Genomic DNA, 25,845 nt, shown 5'->3' with positions numbered 1-25,845 from the left:
CAGTGGAGTGATCTCAGCTCACTGCAAACTCTGCCTCCAGGTTCCAGTGATTCCCCTGCCTCAGCCTCCCGAGTAACCGGGATTACAGGTGCGCACCCCCACTCCCAGCTAATTTGGAATACTGTTTTCTTATGTTGACCCAGTTTCTCATATAATGATATGCAACTGAAAACTTAATTTATAGGACCCTTTCATAAGCCCCATATTAAATACAGGAAAATGTACATAATGTAAGTAGGCAGGGTTCATTGGTCCCCAATAGAATCTGGGGTCTGCATTTGCACAAGCACTGCAGCAGTGACCCCACAAGGGGCTGCCTCCTGCCTCTCCCCTTCTCAGCCTTTCAGCCACTCCCAAGTCACATGGGCTTGAGGCAAGGTTTTCCTGTCTTGGGGGCGTCAGTCACTGTCACTGTCCTCAGAGGAAGAAGTGACCCGAAGGTCCTCATAGAGGACACTCCTTGAGACCTGGGGACCCTGCCCCTCAGACTCCCTTGAGAAGTGAAGGCTCTGACCAGAAGTCCAGTCCTCGGGAGGACAGGATGTGGGGGGCGTTCTGAACCTGGACTTCTCCTGTCCCTGGCCCCCTCTCATGAAGGTGACACTGCCAGGCCTCCCTGGAACAGGAATGGGAGGCTCAGGCTGGAGGACGGGGCAGCCCTGCGCTGGGCCCAGGAAAGGTGAGCTGGCTTCAGGGGACTGGAGGTTGACTCTGGGGTGTCCAGTTGCTGTCTTAGTGGCTGCTGTCTTTGTGGTGGCCTTGGGTACCTGTTTGGGTCCAAGTCCAGTTGCCATGGAGGGAAGCTGGAGAGGCTGCACAGCGCCCACATCAGGGAGCTGAGTTCTCAGTGCGGGGGTCGGGAAGGAGCTGAGTCTTGCTTTCTTTGTGGGGTTCTGGGAAGTCTGGATGGGGACCTGGACACGCTTCTTGCCCGCTGCCTGGGTTCTGGTTTCTTGGCCACACTTTTTTCTGACCTGCTGTGATCTGGGTTTTGCATTTGCATCGGGCCTGATTTCTGCCTGGGATTTAAGGCCAGGACCCAGGGCAAATGCCTTCATGGCAGGCTGGAGAGCACTGTGGGAGGACGCTTCAGGCCTGTTGGCTGGTGGCCTGGCGCTGAGACCGGAGACCTGGTGGGAGCTCTTCAGAGCAGGGAGCTGGAAGGCAGTAATGTCCCCACCATGTCCCTGGGTGGGTCCACAGCTGCTCAGTTCTGGTTGTTTGTTGTGACCCGAAGGGCAGAGTAATCTCGTCCCGGGTGTCTTGATGGGAGGCGGTGGACCTGTGGGCCCAGGGCCCTGGACAGATCTCTTCTTGGTGATGTGCACCGGCAGTGGCATGGTAGGGTGCTGCAGGAGAAAGCACCCCACATGAGACAGCTCACCAGGAGAATCACCAAACCCCGTGAAACAGGGAGCTAACGTGTGCAACCACATCCCAGCAGAAACTGTGTGAAAACCAGAAGCCAGCTAGTACAGAGGAAAATGGACAGGCTGACATCAGAAACAGAGGAGAATAACACACACTGGGATTGCTTCTAAATCTGGAAGAAATATAGGGAAGACCCTACATAAGGAGACAGGATAGATGAAATTAAACTTCACAGAAAAGGATGTACACATGCTCACTGAGTCTGTGCAGAATTCTCACTTCAGGAATCCTGTGGGGGAAAGGAAGCCTACCATTAAGTTTGCTGTGATGATGGGATTTGAAAACAATAACTGTCTGTATGTTGTCTGTTGGTAATATCAAGGGACTATCAATTCCCCACACAACATGGAGACTGGAAATGGCAGAGCTCCTTTTGAAAGCAGATTTAAGAACATGTATAAAAATGAAGGAGATGCGGCCGGGCGTGGTGGCTCATGCCTATAATCCAAGCACTTTGGAGGCCAAGGCGGGCGGATCACCTGAGGTCAGGAGTTCAAGACCAGCCTGACCAACATGGTGAAACCTTGTCTTTTTAAAAAATAATAAAAATGAAGGAGATGCCTTCTCTGCATCCATATCCCTAAGGCACCTGATCCATCACTCCCCACGGGCACTGAAATGTGCCCAGCAGATGCTGCTGCAAATAAAGGCACAGAAACCAATGTCCAAATCAAGAAGCTGGAAACTGGAGTGTGTGAAGTACTCACCGCAGTTTTCCTGCAGGGCTGCCTGGGTCTCAGCATAATCCCACCCACGAGGGGCACAGAAGTGAAGGAATCAGGGGACCCAGGAGAAGAGCAGAGCAGGGGTGGGGGGAGACTCACCCTCAGGTACCAACAGTCTTCCTCTGGCTCCTCCCAGCGTCCCTGCACTTTCTCTTGGGGCGTCCTGGGAAGTGTCTGCGTGGGAGCTTTGCTCTGCTTCTGCTGCTGGGGCCTGCAGAAGAAATCACCTTCACTGTCTGGACCCGCCTGACCCTCCTGTCCACACCTGTGACTGGGAGCCAAGCGCCCTCCCGGAGCCCAGTCCCAGCCCTTGCTTTGGGTGAGGGAGGCATTGAGACCTCTGTGAAATTTGCCAAGACGGCCCCTTCTCTCATCTGAGAAGCAGCCCCACTTCAGGAAGCCCCCTCCCTGCCACGGCCCAGCTTCCCGAAGTTCACTCAGACCCTGGTGCTGCTCTGCCTGCCAGGGGCAACATCCCCAGGTCTCCCACAGCCCTGCCCTCTAGACACTCGGTGCTGGAATGAGCTGGGACTGTGGGCCCTGGAAGGCAGGGGCCTCCATCCACCGCCATGTGCAGCTTTCCTGCCTGTGCCTAGAGAAGGCTGCACACAGCTGGGGAGACGCCATCTCCTCAGGCTCTGGCATCACGCGTCCTCCTTGACCCTGCAGAATCCTCACCTTGAACCTGGCTCCTTTTCTCTGTCATCCCTCAGAAAGGACCCTGGAGCCTGGGGTAGCTGAGGCTTTGCTGTCTTCAGGTTCTCCTTCTCCTTGTGTGAGCCCAGGGGCTGCAGAGGAAGGGCCCCACTCCACCTCTTCATGGGGCAGGTTGTGTTCCTGGCTGAGTGCCCAAAGGCCCCACAGTTCTTGCATTTCACCTGCAGGTGGAGGAGGTTGGGAGTCAGTGAGTCAACAGCAATCACGGGCACCTTCAAAGGTTCATAGAAGGCCTGGGTTTTGGAGGTGGATTATTTTGGGAGGGAGACATACGCCCATGGGCTGTTGGTAGCCAGGACATTCAAGATGTGATCGTCCTCCCCAGAGCCCATTTAACACAGGGATCCCAGGAGGAAGGATGAGGGTGAAGAAAATGAACCAGTTTGAGGATGTGGCAAACACCAGGCTGGACATGACACTGGACGGAGAATGCGCCAGTCTGCCAGCATAGGAGAGCACAGAGCAGTCAGCCTGAGACCAGTGGGAACACCTGTCATACCCACAGGTCCCATGTTCAAGCCCACCCTCTGGGATCCATGCAGACACCTTGGTTTCCCACATTTTCAAGCCCCGACTGACCCTGGATTCCTCCTCATCTGCTGGGGGAGCCCTTGGCCCCACGGGTTTCCTCTGCTGCTTCTGTGGGTTCTTGGCTGTGGGTGGCCTCTGAGCCTGATGACAGATGGAATCACTTGCCGTCTGCGGCAGGTCCTTGAGTTTCTGATCAGTCTTCTTCATTAATTGGCTGTTGGGTTTCCTAGTCATAAGAAAATGACAAAACATTACACAGACACCAGAAGAAAGTCCCTCCTACCCAAGTAGGGATGGAGGGATGCACTGGCCACTGAGTCACACCCACGGAACTTGGTCCTCTCTGGACCCAGCTCCCTGCTGTGTTATTTTGTGATTCTCTCCCTGACCTACTCCCAGAACAGGACACAGATTTTATAAACCAAAGGCCACTTGATGTTTAGAGGGTGAAGTGAGACTTGCAGCCGTGAATGAAGGTTTCCTGGGCTCTGAGCTCACATGCAGTCAGTGCCTCAGAGCTGAAACTCTCTACCGTATTTATCAATGGCAACAGATGAACAGCCAACGACTACTGATCTTTTTCCAGGTATTTCCAGAAAGCCCACTATTTTATAGAATAGCTTCTCACTCAGAAAACCAACCAGAAGCTCAAAGCTTTGCAAAGCTTTCATAGTCAGCCTATGGGCACTGGTGACGTTTCACATGAGACCCCTGTGACCACACACCGCTTTTCACACGGAGGCAGGCACAAAGCCTAGTGAGGACCAGCCCTCTGAGGATGCCTGCGATACTGACCCGTATGTGCAGGTTCACGCCAGGCATCGCACACATCACAGCCCATCTCATGGGGGGGGCACACAGAACAGAAGCCCCCAGGCCTGTTCAGGCAGAAACCTTGAGTCCACACTGTGCTTTGGGGAGTCCCCCAGACCGCCCCCACCTTAATCCCTAGAACTTGTCTTACCTCTCCTCTCGGTATCCACATCTTTGTGAAACTGTGGATGGCCGGTCCACGGAAGGCTGGCATCTTTTATTGGAGACACAGCGGGCGGTTGGATCCTCTCCTGACTTCAGAGGAAATCGTAGAAGAACCTCCACAGAGGCGAGAACAACCCATTTCTCTGTCATCAAATCAATCTAAAGCAGAGAAAGGAGAATGCAGATGCAGCTTGGGTTCTGCAGGCAGGATGAAGCCTCGGCATAGGAGAGGGAGAACTCCTAACTTCCTGAGGTGTTTAAAGGTAATGCTGGACAGTCTCACATTTCTTTGTTTCCTTTTTTTTTTTTTTTTTTAAAGCAAAGTCATATGAAAAAGATACTTGTGGCTGGACACGGTGGCTCACGCCTGTAATCCCAACACTTTGGGAGGCCGATGTGGGTACGTTACTAGGTCAGGAGTTCGAGACCAGCCTGACCAACACGGTGAAACCCCATCTGTACTATAAATACAAAAATTAGCTGGGCCTTGTGGCACATGCCTATAATCCCAGCTACTTGGGAGGCTGAGGCAGGAGAATCGCTTGAACCTGGGAGACAGAGTTTGCAGTGAGCCAAGATTGTAGCACTGCACTCCAGTCCGGGCAACAGAGTAAGACTTTGTCTCAGAAAAAAAGAAAGAAGGAAAGATACTTGCAGATGTGCAGCACAATTTGCAATTGCAAAAACATGGAACCAGCCCAAATGCCCATCAATCAATGGGTGGATAAAAACACTGTGGTACATATACATGTGTGTATATATACACACAATGGAATACTATTCAGCCATAAAAAGGAAGAAATTAATGGTCTTCCCAGTAACCTAGATGGGATTGGAGACTGTTATTCTAAGGGAAGTAACTCAGGAATGGGAAACCAAACACCGTATGTTCTCACTCATGTGGGAGCTAAGCTATGACGATGCAAAGGTAATCTCAGTTCTTTACTCCACAGCCCATGAGGAGTTTGCTGATGACCTTCAAATGGCACCAAGAGGGAGAGCCCAGCATATTGGGAAGTGCTGCTCTTCCCAGGTGGGAACCAAGGGGCGGGGGCGTGGTGGGTTGGCACTTTCCCGTATCCCCGTGAGGAATTACATATCTATTTTAATGGGTCAGTGCCGGTGTATGGAGGTTGCAGAGCCCTAAATATGACTGGGACATGGGCAGGGAGCCTGCTGCAGCCTTGCCTGAGGCTTGGACTCCCCCATTCCACCTGCGTCCCAGGTGGCCCCAGCTCCCGTACTCACATCTCTTTGTGGGATCCCACACTGCTTTAAGAACTCCTTCCCCTGTTCCATGGAGAGCGTGTTGGGGTCCATCTGTGCTGGTCCTGCCTGAGGGACTCTGTTTCCCTGTGGAGGACAGAAAATGGAGCAAACACACTTGAAAAACTAGAAGAAAGTGTACTTTCCTCTTCAAAATTCAAATCACCAAAATTGAGAGGTGAACAAACATTTTTAACTACATATTTAAATAGAACCATTCTTTACAGCACCATTATGTATTGGGCGCCCACAGCCTAGGTCTTGCTGGGCATGGTAGCACACACCTGTAATCCCAGCTGCTCAGGAGGCTGAGGCAGGAGAATTGCTTCAACCCAGGAGGCGGAGGTTGCAGTNGACGGGGTTTCACCATGTTGACCAGGATGGTCTCGATCTCTTGACCTCGTGATCCACCTGCCTCGGCCTCCCAAAGTGCTGGGATTACAGGCTTGAGCCACCACGCCCGGCCCTCCTTTTTTTTTTTTTTTAAGAAGTCATATGAAAAAGGTACTTGTGGCTGGGCACGGTGGCTCACGCCTGTAATCCCAGCACTTTGGGAGGCCGATATGGGTGCATCACTAGGTCAGGAGTTCGAGACCAGCCTGACCAACACGGTGAAACCCCGTCTGTACTATAAATACAAACATTAGCTGGGCATGGTGTCGCATGCCTGTAATCCCAGCTACTTGGGAGGCTGAGACAGGAGAATCGCTTGAACCCAGGAGGCGGAGGTTGCAATGAGCCAAGATCTCGCCTTTCCACTCCAGCCTGGGTGGCACAGCAAGACTCTCAGAAAAAAAAAAAAGAGAGAAAATAATACTTGCACACGTATGTTTACAGCAGCACAATTCGCAATTGCAAAAATATGGAACCAGCCCAAATGCCCATTAATCAACAACTGGATAACGGCACTGTGATGTGATTGATACACACACACACACACACACACACGCACACAGAGAATGGAATACATATATATACACATACGCAATGGAGATATATATATGTGTGTGTATATATATGTGTATATATATATATACACATAGAGAATGGAATATATATATATATATACACATATGCAATGGAGATATATATGTGCGTGTATATATGTGTATACACACACGCACACACTTTGGAATACTACTCAGCCATAAAAAGAAATAAATTAATGGGCTTTGCAGCAACCTAGATGGGATTGGAGACTGTTATTCAAAGGGAAGTAACTCAGGAATGGGAAACCAAACACCGTATGTTCTCACTCATGTGGGAGCTAAGCTATGACGATGCAAAGGTAATCTCAGTTCTTTACTCCACAGCCCATGAGGAGTTTGCTGATGACCTTCAAATGGCACCAAGAGGGAGAGCCCAGCATATTGGGAAGTGCTGCTCTTCCCAGGTGAGAACCAAGGGGCGGGGTTGGGGTGGGTTGGCACTTTCCCGTATCCCCGTGAGGAATTACATATCTATTTTAATGGGTCAGTGCCGATGTATGGAGGTTGCAGAACCCTGAATGTGACTGGGACATGGGCGGAGAGCCTGCTGCAGCCTTGACTGAGGCTTGGACTCCCCCATTCCACCTGCATCCCAGGTGGCCCCAGCTCCCGTACTCACATCTCTTTGTGGGATCCCACACTGCTTTAAGAACTCCTTCCCCTGTTCCATGGAGAGCGTGTTGGGGTCCATCTGTGCTGGTCCTGCCTGAGGGATTCTGTTTCCCTGTGGAGGACAGAAAATGGAGCAAACACACTTGAAAAATTAGAAGAAAGTGTGCTTTCCTCTTCAAAATCCAAATCACCAAAATTGAGAGGTGAACAAACATTTTTAACTACATATTTAAATAGAACCATTCTTTACAGCACCATTATGGATTGGGCGCCCACAGCCTAGGTCTTGCTGGGCTTCATCTATGGGTAGAGGCTCAGGACCTTGAATTTTTACCAGCTCCTAGCAAAGGTTAATGAGCATACTGGAATAAAAGGTAAGTGAAGAAATCTCTTATTTAACAGCTGGCCAGACGCAGTGGCTCATGCCTGTAATCCCAGCACTTTGGGAGGCCAAGGCAGGTGGATCACGAGGTCAGGGGTTCGAGACCAGCCTGACGAACATGGTGAAACCCCATCTCTACTAAAAATACAAAAAATTAGCAGGGTGTGGTGGTGTGTGCCCGTAGTCCGAGCTGCAATATAGTCCCAGATACTCGGAAGACTGAGGCAGGTGAATTGCTTGAACCTGGGAGGCGGAGGTTGCAGTGAGCTGAGATCCCCCCATGGTACTCCAGCCTGGACAAGAGGAAAACTCCGTTTCTAAATAAATAAATACATAAAAATAAAAGCTTGTTTGTTGAAGGCACCAGGTCTCCATCCCTGCTCATCCAGCACTCACACAATTCAGGGTGATGGGTAAGCTTTCCTTGCAAATGTTGACCTTTTTTTTTTAAGACGGGGTTTCACCATGTTGGTTAGGCTGGTCATGAACTCCCGACCTCAGGTGATCCGCCCACCTTGGCCTCCAAAGTGCTTGGATTACAGGCATGAGCCACTGCGCCCGGCCTACAAATGTTGACCTTTACTTAATCATTAAGATTTTGTTAGCCAGGCACGGTGGCTCAAGCCTGTAATCCCAGCACTTTGGGAGGCCGAGGCGGGTGGATCACGAGGTCAAGAGATCGAGACCATCCTGGTCAACATGGTGAAACCCCGTCTCTACGAAAACTACAAACAATTAGCTGGGCATGGTGGCACGTGCCTGTAATCCCAGCTACTCAGGAGGCTGAGGCAGGAGAATTGCTTGAACCTGGGAGGCGGAGGTTGCGGTGAGCCGAGATCGCGCCATTGCACTCCAGCCTGGGTAACAAGAGCGAAACTCCGTCTCAAAAAAAAAAAAGATTTTGTTTTTAATTTTTTTATTTTGAGTTTTGTTTTTCTTCTTTTTGTCTTTTTTTAATATATGTTTTTGATCATTAATGTTTCTGAAATGGTTTTTGAATCAGGCTCTGTCCTAAGAAATACTATTAAGCAATTAAGTCATCTTTACCTCCACATCTAAAACCAGCCAGTACAGAGCTTTCTCTCTCCTATTTCTCCTGTTGGGATAAACCAACACCCAAAATGGTAATAGAACAACCTGTTGTCTTCCTTCCCTGCAGCAGCCACTCAGGTAAGCGGACCTTTGGCAGACTCCACTCTTCACAGTGGAGCTTCCATGAGGAAGGGAGCAGAGAGCACTGAGGGGAAGGTCCCTTCTCCTGCTGGCATTTGTGCTACCGAAGAGCTCGAAGCCATTCCCCCTGGCTAACCTAATTGTGGTGTAATCACATATAAGCTAATTACCTCTCCCTCTTTCTCCAATTGTTATTCTGTTTCTAGCACTTTCATTTTATCACACCTGTGAGCATCCAAAACAAATAATATAATTTCCTGTTTGCCCTTCCCATAATTTTTAGTATGACCTAGAACTATGTATTTTGAACAACATACAGATTTTCTGCCTGTCTACAATGTTCATACATAAGCCTGCATCTCTGGTGTCTCGTTCCATATCTCATATGGGGATGGGCAGCCCAGTCTCCCCACGGCAGGGAGCTCAGTGGAAACCAGGACTGGATATTCTGGCCTTTGTGGGGCCAAGGAGAAGTGAGGCCTAAGAACAGCCTGGCTCACTGCAAGTCCAGGAATGGACTAGAGTGTGTGGTGTGGCTAAGGAGGATGGGTCACCCAAACTCTTTATATATCTAAGGAAGAAAAGCCCACTTCACATGGGGAGAACTGCAAGAAGCCAACTGTCAATTCCAGGGACAGCGTCCAGAAGAGTCAGTGGATCTTGCTTTTAATCCCTGATGGGAACAGAAAGGCAAGCAGCCTCCAGGGTGTGGACAGGGGCTCAGCACCTCACCGGGATTTAGAGACCCAAGTTCTGGGCAGCACTTGGGGATTCAGGATGGAGTGTAGACTTGCCTGTCTGCAGAGATGAGATGGCAGCTGATACAGTTTGTATGTGTGTCCCCGCCCTCATCTCCTATTGAAATGTCATCCCCAGTGTTTGACCTGGGGCCGGGTGGGAGTTGATTGGATCATGGGGGTGGTTTTCTCATGAATTGTTTAGCATGCTCCCCCCGGTTGTGTCCTTTCCAGAGTGAGTGAGAGCTCTTAAGGTCTGGGCATTTAAAGGTGCGTGGCACCTGCCTCCTCACTCGCTTTTGCCATGTGAAATGCCTAATCCTTCTTTGCCTTCCACCATGAGTAAAAGCTCCCTGAGGGCTCCTCAGAAGCAAACGCTGCCATGCTTCCGGTACAGCTCGCTGAACCGTGAACCAATTGATCCTCTTTTCTTTATATGTGACCCAGCCTCAGGTATTTCTTTATAGCAATGCAAGAACAGCCCGACACCGGAGTGTTCCCAAGAATTCTCACAGAGAGATATCAGGGTGTGGGGTCCATGTGTCCTATGCAGGTGGGTTTCTCACCCACCGGCTTCCCGAACCCCTCCTGTGACAAAGAACAGTCGCCCTTTCTGCATTTCAAGATCCTTCTGCCTGTGGGTGCAGTGGTGGTGTGGGGAAGAGAATACTGAGGTCAAAATGTATATTCTCAAAACTCACATGGGATTTCTCAAGATAATCTCATCTGAGGAAGAAACTGGGAGAATGAAGAGGAAGAAAAGAAGGATTAGGAGACAGGAATGACGTATTCTCAGGTTCACGTCCTGCCACGTCCTGTGGGTCAATTGCTTGTTCTCTCTTTCTCTGAAAACACCATGTTTTTGTTTGGTTTTGCCATCAAGAAGCAATTGGCTTCCTTTCAAAAGATCCAAAAGTTGATATTGCACACAAAGCTTTTAGGAGATCGAGTTACCACTGTCGTGAAATGGAACTGCTGGAACTTGTTTCCTGAAACATTTTTATTTGCATTAATATTTTACCTCCCCCACATTTATATTAAAAATCCATGTACAATGATTCAGTTAGGCAGGAGGACTAATCTTTTTGAGATATGGTAGAGCAGTGTGACTATGGTAAAAAATAAGGATATTATTAACATGCAAAACTGGAAAGAGTGATTTCAATTATCCTCATCAAAAAAGTGTTAAGTAGGTCAGTAATCGATATGTTAATATGATCAGCTTTAAATTTCCACAGCATATGCATATATCAAATTAGCACAATACACCCAATAAATATATACAATTATTATTTATCCATTAAATTTGCTTTTAAAATTCACAAATAAATGAAAATGGAAAAACACCAGTAGCTGATTTCTGCATTGAATTCTTTCACCCCCAATCATACACTATGTACTGTGTAACCCTATGCCAAAATAAAATCTCGTGTTTAACTCTAACGGTTATTGGAAAGAGTGTTTTTTTTACACAAAGATGTTTCCAATTACAGTGGATTTTTTATTGCAAATATTTAATAGATTCAAATAGGTTCCTAAGGTGTCTATTTAATTTCCTTTTAATTGACAAATAGCTCTTGTGCATACTCAGGGGGCACGTGGAGACCGCAGTAGAGGTTTAATGGGTAGCGATTCGGTTAGGGTATTAGCACGTCCGTTATTCACGTCTGGGTGTCGGGGACACTCACTCTCCTCCCTCTAGCTAGTGGAAACCCTATGTCATTGTTAAGGATAGCCATCCTGCAGTGTCATGGAGCACAACACGGTGGGTTCCTAGGCGCGCTCTCCAGCCTGGGCGAGCTTGGGGCGTCTCCTGCAAGGACTGAGCCACGTGGGCGTGGACTGCACAGGGTCCGTGACTTTAAAAGCCCCACCCAGCTCCTCCGCACTTACCCCCTGCAGAGCACCGACAGACCTGCTTGGGAATCGCGGGTCTGCTTAGACGTCCTGAGCAATCTTTTGCACCTGGAGCTGGAAGGGAAGTCTGCAAATGAGGAAGTCAGTGGTTCGAAGTCCCATTTCATGAGGAGGTTCCTTCCCCCTCCGGGAGAGGGCGCTCCTGCCCAGCGTTGGTAGCAGCGGCTTCCTGGCTGATTCCCAGTCTGATAGGCACCCCGCCGATTTCCTGTGGCTGGGCGGTGCATGAGTCTGGTGTGGACCCCTTGTTGATCCCTCTTCTGCTTGGGATCGAGCTCCCAGAGCTGGAGGCCGTGCAGCCACGGCTGCGAACACAACACCAGCACGTTTTTAGAACTGGAAGACCAAACTCTGATGTTGATGCCTTTGTTTTTAAAAACTACTTAAAAACTTTATTCCAGGTGGTGGCCTCACTCGAAAAGCAAAGATAGGGGGCCAGGCGCAGTGGCTCACGCCTGTAATCCCAATGCCTTGGAAGGCCGAGGCGGGCGGAGCATCTGAGGTCAGAAGTTCGAGACCATCCTGGCCAATATGGAAAAATCTGGTCTCTACTAAAAATTAAAAAAATCAGCTGGGCTTGGTGGCGGGCCTGTAATCCCAGCTACTCGGAGAACTCAGGATTGGGAGGTTCCGATGAGCAGACATCGCACCATTGGTCTCCAGCCTGGGCAACAAGAATGAAAATGACATTTCAATAGAGATGTGGGCAGGGACACACATCCAAACTATATCAACTGCCATCTCGTCTCTGCAGAGAGGCGAGTCTACACTCCACTCTCCATCCCCAAGTGCTGCACAAATCTCGGGTCTCTAAATCCCGGTGAGGTGCTGAGCCCCTGTCCACACCCTGGAGGCCTGCTTGCCTTTCTGTTCCCATCAGGGATTAAAAGCAAGCTGACTCTTTCCCGGACGCTGTCCCTGGAATTGACAGCTGGCTTCTTGCAGTTCTCCCCATTTGAGGTGGGCTTTTCTTCCTTGGATATATAAAGAGTTTGGGTGAACCATCCCCCTTAGCCACACCACACACTCTAGTCCATTCCTGGACTTGCAGTGAGCCAGGCTGTTCTTAGGCCTCACTCCTCCTTGGCCCCACAAAGGCCAGAATCTCCAGTCCTGGTTTCCACTGAGCTCCCTGCCGTGGGAAGACTGGGCTGCCCATCCCCTTGTGAGATATGGAATGAGACACCAGGGATGCAGGCTTATGTATGAACATTGTAGACAGGCAGAAAATCGTGTATGTTGTTCAAAATACATAGTTCTAGGTAATACTAAAAATTATGGGAAGGGCAAACAGCAAATTATATTATTTGTTTCGGACGCACACAGGTGTGATAAAATCAAAGTGCTAGGAACAGAATAACTAACACTTGGAGAAAGAGGGAGAGGTAATTAGCTTATATGTGATTACACCACAATTAGGTTAGCCGGGGGGAATGGCTTTGGAGCTCTGGGGTAGTCTAAATGCCGGCAGAAGGGACCTTCCAGCTCCTCTCATAGCCTGCTCTCATTTTCCTCCCAGGCACACAACATACACACAGTTCCTTCCACCATTCCCACCCCCATCTCCACCTTGGGCCACTGACTACTCCCAGGACCTGTGCACTCCACCTGTTACCTCCCTTCCCCTCATTTTCTTCAACCTTCCTTAGACATTAAGCCTCCTGTGCCTTGAACCCGCTCCCGCTGTTTACGCAACTTCCCTCATTATCTCTATATCCCCGTCATCTCCCTTCGTTCCATGAGCCTGGCACTCCTTGTCCCCACAGCATCTAGTATCCCCTATACGCTTAGCTCCTTGCACGCTTTTCCCCTAGGCACCCTTAAAACCTGCAGCATACTTTACTGTCTGAAAGTTAACCTCCTTGTGACTTTTGAGCCTCTGTGCTCTGTTTCCTGTTCACCATCAATCCCCTGCATTGACAGGTGATCTGCCTCAAAGACATCCTTTTCAGGAGCCCCCATATTTACCCTATGTCACAAACCTGTGCATTGTCACACTCTGTCACAGACCCATGCAACATCAGACCCTCCATCACACGTCCATGCCGTATCAACCCTAATACTCCAACTTTTCTACTTAATACCTTGGCCCAAAGTAGCAACGTGCACATCATTTTATACATTGCACGTGGTGATGTCATCATCAGGAGTCATGCAAAGTGAGAAGTATAAAGGCTGAATCATAACAGGGGCATGAACGCCACTATTCTCCAGACAGGAACCTGGTCTCAAGATACATATGCATGTGCTGACTCCACGAGTGTGGTTTTTTTTTGTTGTTTTTTGTTTTTTGTTTTTTGAGACGGAGTTTCACTCATGTTACCCAGGCTGGAGTGCAATGGCGCGATCTCGGCTCACCGCAACCTCTGCCTCCTGGGTTCAGGCAATTCTCCTGCCTCAGCCTCCTGAGTAGCTGGGATTACAGGCACGCACCACCATGCCCAGCTAATTTTTTGTATTTTTAGTAGAGACGGGGTTTCACCGTGTTAACCAGGATGGTCTCGATCTCTTGACCTCGTGATCCACCCGCCTCGGCCTCCCAAAGTGCTGGGATTACAGGCTTGAGCCACCGCGCCCGGCCCACGAGTGTGGTTTTTAAAGGCGAATGGGACTGCGTGAGACTATGTGAGTGCAGGGCATAGTGAGCGTGTTAGAATATGACTGTGGGTTTGTGTTTGGTTGGTGTGTGGGTGGGTGTGAGCCTGTGATGGAACGTGTATGTGACGTTCCTTTGATTTGTGCTGCTGCGCATGTCTGCAAGTGTTTACATCCGTGTGTGAACATACGTGTGTATGTATGGTAGGGGTTGTTCACCCATGGCTCTAATCCCTGACGCAGAAATTGAGATGCATTGAATGCAAGGCCTGAATAAATTGAACATATGTTTGTAGGAAAAATAAAGCATTAATTTGAATTCACATTTTATATTTAATTTATTACAAGAGCAACCCATGATCATTACTGAAGATTCAGGAAAAAAAACACACATACACATGCACAAATTGTAGAGGGCTGTGGTGACCATCCAACGCTCTTGAATCGAGTAAGTATCATTTGCTTTCCTGGATTGATCAAGGAGTGACTTTTGAGCCTTCTGAACCACATCATCTAGATTCCAAACTAATTGGGATTGAGCGGTTGGCACCCTGCTTGTCCTTTTGAGAATCCTCCTCAGGGACTCTGTCTGGGTTCACTTCTCTGCACATAACCTAATGATGCTCAGCTCAGCGGCATGAAGATTAGGGAAGGACTCACTTTTGGGCAGAACTTCCCAGCAAAGCAGAGCATCTAGGGGCACACGCCCCTCACTGCTCATGTCTCACAGGTCAGAACTCAGTGTTTCCTGCTGCCTCCATCTGAGACTGACTCCCTCCAGGGGAATGGAAAAGAGAGGGTCTCTCCCAAACACTCCTCATAGTCTCTGAAGAGATGCGACCCAGAAACTTGTCATTGCTTTTGGTGATTAGCAATTGGGAAACAAACGTTGTTCCCAAACCTTCTCAGCTCCCCAAGGCTACACTGTCGTTGCCACTGCAGGTGAAAAGATAATTGCAGTTCTGAGGGGAGGTGAGGTCACAGCATCGCAAACCCATATCTCAGGGTCTGGCTGCTTCCCTCCCACACCATCCTGGCTGGGGCAACCTCCGCACTGAGCCCACCATCCTAGCAGCAAAATGCAGCTGGGGAGAAAGTTTCTATTTCAGTCTGTAGGGAAGGGTGCCTCTCAGAAGCCAGGTAAGTTATCATATTATAATAAGAAATTGTTCTAGATTGAAAACTGGTCTAGTCCCCAAATCACAGAGAAAAGAGGAATAGTTGTGAGGCATGAGCTGAGCTACTAAAGAGAAGTGGGGTCCCAGCCCCACACCAATCCCTTGGGGCCCCTGATGTAATTTGGCAGAATCCACACTGACCTGTAGTGTCGGTGTTTCACCTATTAACCGCGAAACCTGACTACATTCTTAAGGACTAACGTTCTGAAATCAATCTGTTGTAATAGTGAAACCCGGCTGCATTCTTTTTTTTTTTTTTTTTTTTTTGAGACGGAGTTTCGCTGTTGTTACCCAGGCTGGAGTGCAATGGCGCGATCTCGGCTCACCGCAACCTCCGCCTCCTGGGTTCAGGCAATTCTCCTGCCTCAGCCTCCTGAGTAGCCGGGATTACAGGCACGCGCCACCATGCCCAGATGATTTTTTGTATTTTTAGTAGAGACGGGGTTTCACCATGTTGACCAGGATGGTCTCGATCTCTTGACCTCGTGATCCACCCGCCTCGGCCTCCCAAAGTGCTGGGATTACAGGCGTGAGCCACCGCGCCCGGCTCGGCTGCATTCTTAAGGATTGTGGTGCTAAAATCAACCTGCTGTGCCACCTGCCCAACAGAAATCACAGGGTAAAATTTCAGGATTGCTAAGCATGTGGCTATAATATCACCATGCTTGTAATGAATAGACTAATTCCACAGGAATCATGTAATTCCTTACAGAAACAGCGTAGCTAAACGGTTGTCACTGGAACAAACATGTTTTCTGTAATTCTGAAAGTGCAGGGCTTCATGGGAGCAGTAAATTGTTTCTCGACTGAAGACTCCCATAGTCTGTTGATTATGGTGAGCCTGTTTTTCCTCCTGATGTTAGGGAGGTGGCATCTAAGGAAAAGGTAACTTTATAATAACAAGCTAAAGAGAGGAGCTAGCAGGCTCAAATGTGTCCTCTGATATGGTCTCTGCTTAAGATGTATAAAGGGGGGTTAAATAATGCTTGATGGAGCCACAGTCTATCTTCCTGAACAGGAAGACAAGAATTGCTAAAATATCAATACTGTACAAACTTAATGATATTCAGATAAAACTCCAAAGGAATCTTTAAAAAAAACTCTAAAATTTTCATTTATAAAGTATATAATATACATCCATTAGAGTTTCCAATTTTTGTATTTGTCACATTTTAATTTAGTTACACAAATATTGTCTTAAGGATAATTCCTTTAACTCAGTTATGAATAGATGTAAATAGGTCATGTAACATTTGTAAGAATTTGGTTATTACCTTACGCTATTTTATCCCATATTGGTGTTTCATGTCCTATTGTTTTGGGCCATTCTGCCATTGTTCCCGCCCATCCCCGCAGCGTCGGCGCCCAGCTCCTGCCCTTGCCCTTTGTGCCGCCCTAAGTGCGCTTGCGCACGCGCAGCTTCCGGCAGATCCGGAAGTGGAGCTCGCGGACCGACGGGCACGCTCAGGTAAGCGAGTCTCAGTCTTTCGGGTTCAAGCCTGCGCTTCGTGGACGCTAGGTTCCCACGCTCTGCTGTAAAGTTTTGGGGTTGCCCTGTAGGTTAAAACACCGAAGCTGCTGTTCTTCTCGCGGTGTGGCCCTAAGACGTTCCCAGTCCCGTCGCCCCGAGAGGGTCTCGAGGTCTCCGTCCATTTCGGATTTAAAATCGTTCTGAACGGGGTGCCTATGGCTCCAATCTTTTTGCGTTAGAGTCAATTTGGACACAGGCTGCCCAACGCGCCGTATCTCTGCTTAGAACCCTTCTCTGACTCCCTCTTCCCTCCCCCTGGTAAAGCCCTCACTGGGGGTGGCTGCACACCCTTCGCCCCCCTCCAGGGAGAGCAGAGGGAAAGCAAAAATGGAGGAGAAAGAGGGAGAAATGCGGGGAATTAGCAATCAGAAAGAAGAACAGGGACCGAAAAAAAGTATGTTACCAGGATGGGGCCAAACACGCTGTCGGAAAAGGAGTAGAGAGGAAGGGAATCAAAATAATCAGAAATGGATAGGGAAACGCAGAAATGGGAAAAAGAAAAAGGAAGAAACAGAAGGTGGGAGAGAGACGTTTACAGAGGGGGGAAAAATCACATAATGGTGGAGAAAAGGGGAGACCCAAATCCAGGTAAATGTGGAGTTGATTTAATATGGAACTTTAAGTTGTGAAGTACTGATATGTGGTTGTATAATTCATTTAAAATTTGTTTCATTGTTTATGCAGAAGATAATGAAAATTGCAAAACTAGGGTGTGAAGCTTCTGAGTTTTCTAATTATGACATCAGAAGAAACCCTTATTCAGCCAGAGGGTTAACTGACTTAGCTCAGTTAATTCCAGCGCACCCTCTTCGCTTTCTCTGATCTTGAAAGAAGAGAGTCAAGAAATGGGGAGAGACTGACACCGTATGCTGCTTTTGCAAACAGACATTAACAATATTATTCCCTCCTTTTTTGTGTGTGGCTTATGTCATTTTCTAAATTTGACGTATACTCACTGAAACTTGAATTAAATGTAATCCCGGAATTTACTGGATTTTAATTTTTTTTTCAGCTTATTTTCTCTTAAATGGATTGTTCAGCTTATGAGGTTTAAATGCTTTTTCCTTTTTTCTTTTGAGACAGAGACTCACTCTTTTACCCAGGCTGGAGTGCAGTGTCTTGATCTTGGCTCACTGCAACCTCTGCCTCAGATTCAAGTGATTCTCCTGCCTCAGCGTTCTGAGTGGCATGAGTTCATTTTCCCTCTTGTTGCAGTGGGAGCTAAGGACTATCTTTTTTCTCTATATTAAGCCTCTTCTGTGTGTGTGTGATTGAGGAAGGGAGTATATTGATTTTAAGCATTAAAACGACGTATTTTTGTCATACAGACTGATCTTACCTGAGAAAGAAACCCAGAGGAAGAGGAAAGAAAGAAGAGAAAGGAATGGCTCTTTCTCAGGTAAAAGTTATATTCTTGGTTGGTTGATCTGTCTTCTCCTTCTTGAAATGCCATATTTTGGACTTGCTAATTTTCTCTGACTCTGAAGTGTCCTACCTAACATGTATATTCATACTCAGGGCTTTCCCTCAGTTCCATCTCCACATAGATTCCATCTCACTGTGACCCAGTAACATAGAACTTTGGAAAAGGCTCCACTTACATGATTGTTCTGGATTGGATATGGGGAGCAGGCTCCATGGTGTCAGTGAGGTTGGGTGGTAGTGATTGTTCTGAGACTTCATTTGGATGCCCTTTCAGCTCTTTATAAACCAGGATTAAAGGAACTGCATAGGTGATACATTAATGTGCACAAATACCTGGAAAGCTTTGGAAAAGAATACTGATGGGGGAACTTTGGTTGAGTTTATAATACATTTGAAGCTAAACCATTGAATCAGTGTGTTTCTAGCTCTAAAATATTAATTTGGAATAGAATGGGAGGTTCAGAAATAGACATTGGGGGTGGAGAAGGTAGTCTTTTTTTATAATTGGTTTTAAAATATGGAATCAACCTAATTGTCTAACAGCAGGAGGTTCTTTAAATTATTCACAGTGCATCTATGTCATGAAGACTCTGCTGTTCATTTAGGAATTCTTTTGTAGTAGATGTTTAGATAAAAATGTCTATAATTTTTTTTTTTTTAATTTAAGTTCAGGGTTAGGTTTGTTATATAGCTAAACTTGTGTTAAGTCTTGTGGAACATCAGAGAATTCACAATGGAGAAAAACCTTACAAATGTAATAAATGTGATAAGGCTTTTAGCAAATGTTCACACCTTTGGGATCATCAGAGAACTCATACTGGAGAGAAACCTTACAAGTGTACTGAATGTGGCAAAGCTTTTACCCAATTCACAAACCTTACTAGACATCAGAAAATACACGTTGGAAAGGAACATTGCAAACATAATATATATGGTGATGCTTTATTCCAAAGTTCAAAGCTTGGGGATCATCAAAAAATTTATAATAGAGAAAAACGTATCAAATATAAGGAGACAAAAATTAAATAAGTATTCAAGCTGTACTTAACATCGGGGCTCCATTGTGAAAAGAAACCATATAAAACTAAAATAGTTGATAAAGCCTTTAGCTATGGCTTATACCTCACTTGATATCAGAATATGCATCTTTGAGATAAACCACATAAAGTGTGTGGCAAGGCTTACCAAAGTTCAAGCCTTGTGGAACATGACAGAATTCTTACTGTAGAGAAGCCTTACATATATAATGAATGTGAACAGCTTTATAAAAGTATTTACACTAATGGTTCTGACAATACATTCAGGATGGAAACCATACAAATGTGGAAAGTCCTTTAAGCAATGTTCTGACTTCAGGATACACCATTCATTTTGGAGAGAAACATTACAAATGAAGGTGGCAAATTATTTTACACAAATTTCTCAATGGGAATTCATGCTTATATGAAAGTATTTTGTCATACAAAAATTCGTGCTAGAAGGAACTGAGTCTTTATTTCTTCTTGAAGATTAGATGACCGATGTTAAATTCACAGATGATTTTTAAAAGTCACTTAAAACTCATGGGATGGTGTGTGTCAGAGGGGCAAGGACATCTGTAGAAAGATCTAACTCTTCAGTTTAAAAATTTGTTAATTCAATTATTTCATAGTTTTAAAGTGTTATTGATGAATTATTACAACTTGAAGTTTGAAATCTGTTGATGTTGAGTCTTCATGGCATGCTTTTCATTTATCATGATTGTCTCAAGGAATGGATTGGTAAGATGGAAGGGACTACTTCCTTAGGTGTGGTTTATTTATATTATTGAAACCTGGAAAAAGCAAGAACACTAATTTTAATATACAATATACTATAAATTTAAGAGCATGAGAGTTTGTGACAGAATAGAGGTAAAACTGTTGTCTAACATGCTTTATGTGCTCAGGACCCCTTAGATTCGTTGCTGTGACTGAGGACCTTTGTCAGTTATGGGAAAGGTAGGTTACACTACAAGGTGATAATGAAACGAGGACTAGGGTGGGACATTGAGAGAAAGATTTCTATGGAAGTAAAATGGTAGGTTACTAGAGAGTTCATGTGTGGTAGAAATGGAGGGGGAATGATGCTCACCCTCTCTTGCAAGGTGGTAACTGTTGCATATCACAGATTATTGAAAATAGGTCTTATTTTTGGAAACTGACGAGAGAATGGTTAGAGAGAAGAGAGAAGTGACGATAGAGGACACTTCCATCAAAAGAAGCAGAGTAGTGTGTGCTTATAAGGGATTCACATTTGGCCCCTGAAATTGTATTTGATACCATTTTATTTAGAATATATTATACTTCTCATGTCTTAATTAGTAGATTTTTTTTCTTTCTTTCTTTATTTTTTTTGAGATGGAGTGTCACTCTGTCACCCAGGCTGGAGTGCAGTGGCTGGCACAATCTCAGCTCACTGCAACTTCCGCCTCCCAGGTTCAAGCCATTCTCCTGCCTCAGCTTCCCGAGTAGCTGGGACTACAGGCGCACGCTGCCACACCCAGCTAATTTTTATATTTTTAGTAGAGAAGGGGTTTCACCATATCGATCAGGCTGGTCTTGAACTCCTAACTTCAGGCCATCCACCAACCTTTGTCTCCCAAAGTGCTGGGATTACAGGCGTGAGCCACTGCAACCAGCACAAATATTATTTTTAGTAACCCTGAATGAATCATGTGCCTTCTGTCAGCCCAAGCATATCCCACCTCATTGGAACTCTTAATGTCAAACACTATAATACATCATTAGACCCTCAAGGTTGAATGTCATCTATGACAATTTCTATCCATGTTATGTTCAAACAGTATACAACTTGAGGAATATATGTTCATAAATTGCACTTGAAATATTTTCTCCACACTCTGCCCCAGAGGAATTCTATGGCTGTAGTGAAAATACCATGCCATAGTGGTACAGTATCAGACCCCTGAAACCTGCCGTCTCATTCATGAATATGCACTGGGTGATTATATTTCTATATGTCTTTATTTCTGCATGCCTTTGCAAGAATGGCTTGCACCTTCTTTTACATGAGATGAAAATACAAATGGAAGCATACAAAAATGTTGGTAAACAAAATTTCTGGAATAATAATAACATAACTTCTTTTTTTGTACTTGGAGCACTCCCTGAAATAATTGGAAAAAATGAGTTTCTTTTTTTTTTTTTTTGGTGAGACAGTCTCACTCTGTTGCCCAGACTGGAGTGCAGTGGTATGATATTGGTTCACTGTAACCTCCACCTCCCGGGTTCAAGTGATTCCCCTGCTTCAGCCTCCCAAGTAGCTGGGACTGCAGGCACCCACCACCATGGGCCCAGCTAATTTTTGTATTTTTAGTAGAGATGGGGTTTTACCATATTGGTCAGGCTAGTCTTGAACTCCTGACCTTGTGATCTGCCCGCCTTGTCCTCCCAAAATGCTGGGATTGCAGGTGTGAGCCACCGCACCCGGCCATGAGTTTCCTCTCAATAGTGAACATGGACAATGGGATTTTTTTTTTAAAAAGAAACTAGAAACCTCATGTTTACCCCCAAAATATTTTTTTTACTAATTTATGCTTGTGGCCACTTTACTGGAACAGGAGAGAACCCCATGCAGTTTAGTTTAAATTTTAGGATTGCTGGTAGTCTACATCAAAGTGTGATAATGTTTGTTACAAAAGGCTTTCTGGAGAAATCAGGGTAGACTTCCCAAGCTGGTTCAAAAATGGCTAGAGAAGGCAGTGAAAGATGACTGACTTGGGGTGTTATGATATTTATCTGGTGGGGCTGGAGTGAGTACTCATCTTTGGTTTGAATTTCCAGCTAGTCATCTGGGCATGGAGGCTGACACCTGTAATGTCAGCACTTTGAGAGACTCAGGTGAGAGGATTGCTTGAGCCCAGGAGTCCGAGACTAGCGTAGGCAAGATGGCGAGGCCCTGTCTCTACAAAAAAATTAAAAATTAGGTGGGTATGGTGGCACATTTCTGTAGTCCCAGCTACTCAGGAAGGCTGAACCAGGAGAATTAATTGAGCTCAGGAGTTGGAGGTTACAGTGAGCTAGGATCATGCCACTGCACTCCAGCCTAGGTGACAGAGCAAGGCCCTGTCAAAAAAAAAAAAAAAAAAATCAAATTCTAGGCCAGGCACAGTGGCTCCAGCCTGTAATTCTAACACTTTGGAAGGCCAAGATTGGCAGATCATTTAAACCCAGGAATTTAAGATCACCCTTGGCAAACTTTGTCTCTATAAAAAATACCTCCCACCCCAAATTAACATTTGTTAGTATTTCATAATTTTCTTTTTTTGTTGTTTATCATTAGGGCTAAATTGCATGAGTTCTTTTTTTTTTTTTTTTAGACGGAGTCTAACCCTGGTGCCCAGGCTGGAGTGCAGTGGTACAGTCTCAGCTCACTGCAACCTCCACCTTCCAGACTCAAGCGATTCTCCTGTCTCAGCCTCCCAAGTAGCTGGGACTAAAGGCATGTGCCACCATGCCTGGCTAATTTTTGTATTTTTAATAGACATGGGGTTTCGCATTATTGGCCAGACTGATCTCGAAATCCTGACCTCAAGTGATCTCCCCACCTAGGCCTCTCAACGTGCTGGGATTACAGGCGTGAGCCACCATGCCCAGCCTAGTACCTCATAACTTCTTGTTGCTAAATAATATTCTACAGTGTGTCTGTCTGTTCATTGTTTGATGGAGATTTGAACTTTCTACTTTTAGAAATTAGGCTATTATGGAAAATGCTGCTACGAACAACTTTGTACAAGATGTTTTTGGAGATACATGTGTTCACTGGGGTACGTTTGTAAACATGGAATTGCTGTGTCATGTGGTAATTATCGGTGATTATCTTTTTGTTGATCTGCCAGACTTTTAGAATACAGCTGCACCATTTCACATTTCCACCAGAAATGTACCAGTGTTCCATTTTCTGCACTTCCTATCAATTATTGATGTTTGTAGTTATTGGGTTAGCAGTAGTAGTAGTATAGCCTTCTAGTCACTTACAAGCGATATTTCATTGTGGTTGGATTTGCTTGTCTTAATGACAAATGTTGAGCATCTGTTCCTATGTTTATTAGCCATTTGTATGTTGAGGAGAAATGTCTACTCAAAAATTTCTTTTAATGTTTTCAAAATTAGACTGTGTATTTTTGGTTGTAAGAATTCTTTTATATTCTGAATACTACACCCTCAGGAGATAAATAATTTGCAAATCCTTTTTCCACTTTTGTGTACTGTTTTTCCACTCTTGATAGCATTCTTGATTTTGGCAAAGTTGGCGAGGTTCTGTGGCTCATACCAGTAATCTCAGCACTTTGGGAGGCCCAGGAGAGAGGGTCACTTGTGTCCAGGAGTTTGAGACCAGCTTGGACAACATACTGAGACCTGATCTCTACAAAAAATAAAAAAAATTAGCTGAGCGTCATGGCATGCACCTGTAGTCCCAGCTACTCGAGAGATTGAGGTGAAAGGATAGCTTGAGCCAGGGAAGTTGAGGCTGCAGTGAGCCAGGACTGATACTGTACTCAGCCTGGGTCACAGAGTGAGACTTAGGACCAATACAGTAATGCAGATGGTGATGAATAAACTTGGAAAACATGGAATTAGCTTTATTCTGTATTAGTCTGTGTTTAGGAGAACATATAGTTATTTGAAGAATAAGAATACGCCGGGTGCGGTGGCTCAAGCCTGTAATCCCAGCACTTTGGGAGGCCGAGGCGGGTGGATCACGAGGTCAAGAGATCAAGACCATCCTGGTCAACACGGTGAAACCCCGTCTCTACTAAAACTACAAAAAAATTAGCTGGGCATGGTGGCGCGTGCCTGTAATCCCAGCTACTCAGGAGGCTGAGACAGGAGAATTGCCTGAACCCAGGAGGCGGAGGTTGCGGTGAGCCGAGATCGCGCCATTGCACTCCAGTCTGGGCAACAAGAGTGAAACTCCGTCTCAAAAAAAAAAAAAAAAAGAATAAGAATAGTTATGTAAGTTAAGAATTTGGGAGGTGCTTGAGCTGTGAAATGTGTGGAAGACTCCAGCTGGAACATCAGATAGCCACCGGCAACTCAGTTTGAAGCTGTGAGGTGGGTGAGAAACCAGAAGTCATGGAGATGTCTTAGAAGTTACCGCTTTGGGCTGCTTGATTGGGATTAGAGATGGTGAGGTCTGTGAGGTATGCATCTGAGATTAATGGCTTAGTGCTTCACTTCTGCCTTTCCTATTCCATTCAGGTTTTCCTTTTTTTTTTTTTAATTGTTTTAAAATTTTTAATTTGTTATCTATTTATTTATTTTAAAGGTGGGTTAAGAGACTGGCTAGTTTTTGTATTTTTGGTAGAGACAAGGTTTTGCCATGTTGCCCAGGCTGGTCATGAATTCCTGACCTCAAGCAGTCCATCCACCTCAGCCTTCCAAAGTGCTGGGATTACGGGTACGAGCTGCACCTGGCCCATTCAGGTTTTCCTCATTGGCAAAGTTTAGCAAGAACTATACAGGAAAAGTCTTCTGGAAAACACAGTTCTGAGCAGCAGATTGCACTGCTGGTAGTGTTAAGTGGACAAAGGACATTGCAGCATAGAAAAGTAGCTGAGGCCTATTGACCTCAAAACTGGAGATGGTTTTAAAAACTTGGAGAGCAAATGCAAATGGTGCCTAATGTATTTGTTCAGTTATTTTGGGTAGCTGCAGTACTATTCTTTTAGAAAATGGTGACAAGGTGCTATGTTTGAATGTATTCCCCAAAAGCTCATGTTGGAAATGGAATTCCCAAATCCGTATGTTGATGGTATTTAGAGGTGAGGACCTTTGGGAGGTAACTGGGGATAGATGAAGTATGGGGGTGGGTCCCTATGTTGGGATTAGTAGCCTTATAAGAAGAGGAAAGAGAGCTGAGCTAGCATGCTTCCTCTCCCTCACCATGTGATGACTTCTGATATGATGCAGCAAGAAGGCCTCAACACATGTGGCCCCTCAGCTGTGGACTTCCCAGCCTCCACAACTGGAAGAAATAAATCATATATGCACATACATGGATTATATACATACATGTAAATTACATACACATAAATTACCCAGGTCAGGTTTTCTGTTACAGCAACAAAAAAATGGACTAAGACACAGGATAGGCTGGGGTTTGGGGGACATATGGTGAATATCTAAAAAACATTGGCAGTGGAAACAACACAGTGATTTATGGCAATTGATGAGCATCACTGAGAAGTGCATAATGTAGAAAGACAAACTGTATTGTCCTTGACTTGCTCTTCAGGCCTAGATCTCTACCAGTTTGTCAAGAAAGAGGGTATTGCTAAAGCTGTCTAGGCTTTACTTTTAAAAGTCCTATAAGTGACCAGGCACAGTGGCTCACGCCTGTATTCCCAACACTTTGGGAGGCCGAGGTGGGTGGATCACAAAGTCAAGAGCTCGAGACCATCCTAGCCAACATGGTGAAACCCCGTCTCTACTAAAAATACAAAAATTGGCTGGGCATGGTGGCACGTGCCTGTAGTCCCAGCTACTCTGGAGGCTGAGACAGGAGAATTGCTTGAAAACAGCTTGAACCCAGGAGGTGGAGGTTGCAGTGAGCCGATATTGCACCACTGCACTCCAACGTGTGCAACAGAGCGAGACTTCATCTCAAAAACCAAA

At 46.0% G+C, this 25,845-nt stretch overlaps 1 protein-coding gene across 1 annotated transcript; it reads right to left on the bottom strand.

The window, feature by feature from the left end:
* Positions 1-398: 398 nt before the first annotated feature.
* Positions 399-13,491, bottom strand: LOC108295640 (protein FAM90A27P-like). Its single transcript, XM_017517931.2, has 10 exons — positions 13,441-13,491; positions 11,435-11,763; positions 8,679-8,727; positions 7,257-7,361; positions 5,631-5,735; positions 4,369-4,541; positions 3,453-3,630; positions 2,835-3,034; positions 2,256-2,367; positions 399-1,349 (listed from the first exon to the last, which is right to left on the bottom strand). Exons 1-10 carry the CDS (start codon positions 13,489-13,491, stop codon positions 399-401), a joined length of 2,253 nt encoding a protein of 750 aa, XP_017373420.2.
* Positions 13,492-25,845: the final 12,354 nt, after the last annotated feature.

Source organism: Cebus imitator, unplaced genomic scaffold (assembly GCF_001604975.1).
Source record: "Cebus imitator isolate Cc_AM_T3 unplaced genomic scaffold, Cebus_imitator-1.0 Scaffold654, whole genome shotgun sequence".
Classification (NCBI taxonomy): domain Eukaryota; kingdom Metazoa; phylum Chordata; class Mammalia; order Primates; family Cebidae; genus Cebus; species Cebus imitator.
The sequence above is the reverse complement of the archived record's forward strand: the minus strand, read 5'-3'. Positions and strand labels throughout refer to the sequence as shown.

Coding starts and splice junctions, on each gene's coding strand:
- LOC108295640 (XM_017517931.2), bottom strand. CDS start 13,491: ATGGAGGGTCTGATGTTGCATGGGTCTGTGACAGAGTGTGACAATGCA. Junction 8,728..11,434: donor CTGTCGGTGCTCTGCAGGGG/GTAAGTGCGGAG, acceptor TTATCCCAACAG/GAGAAATAGGAGAGAGAAAG. Junction 5,736..7,256: donor GTGGGATCCCACAAAGAGAT/GTGAGTACGGGA, acceptor TGTCCTCCACAG/GGAAACAGAGTCCCTCAGGC.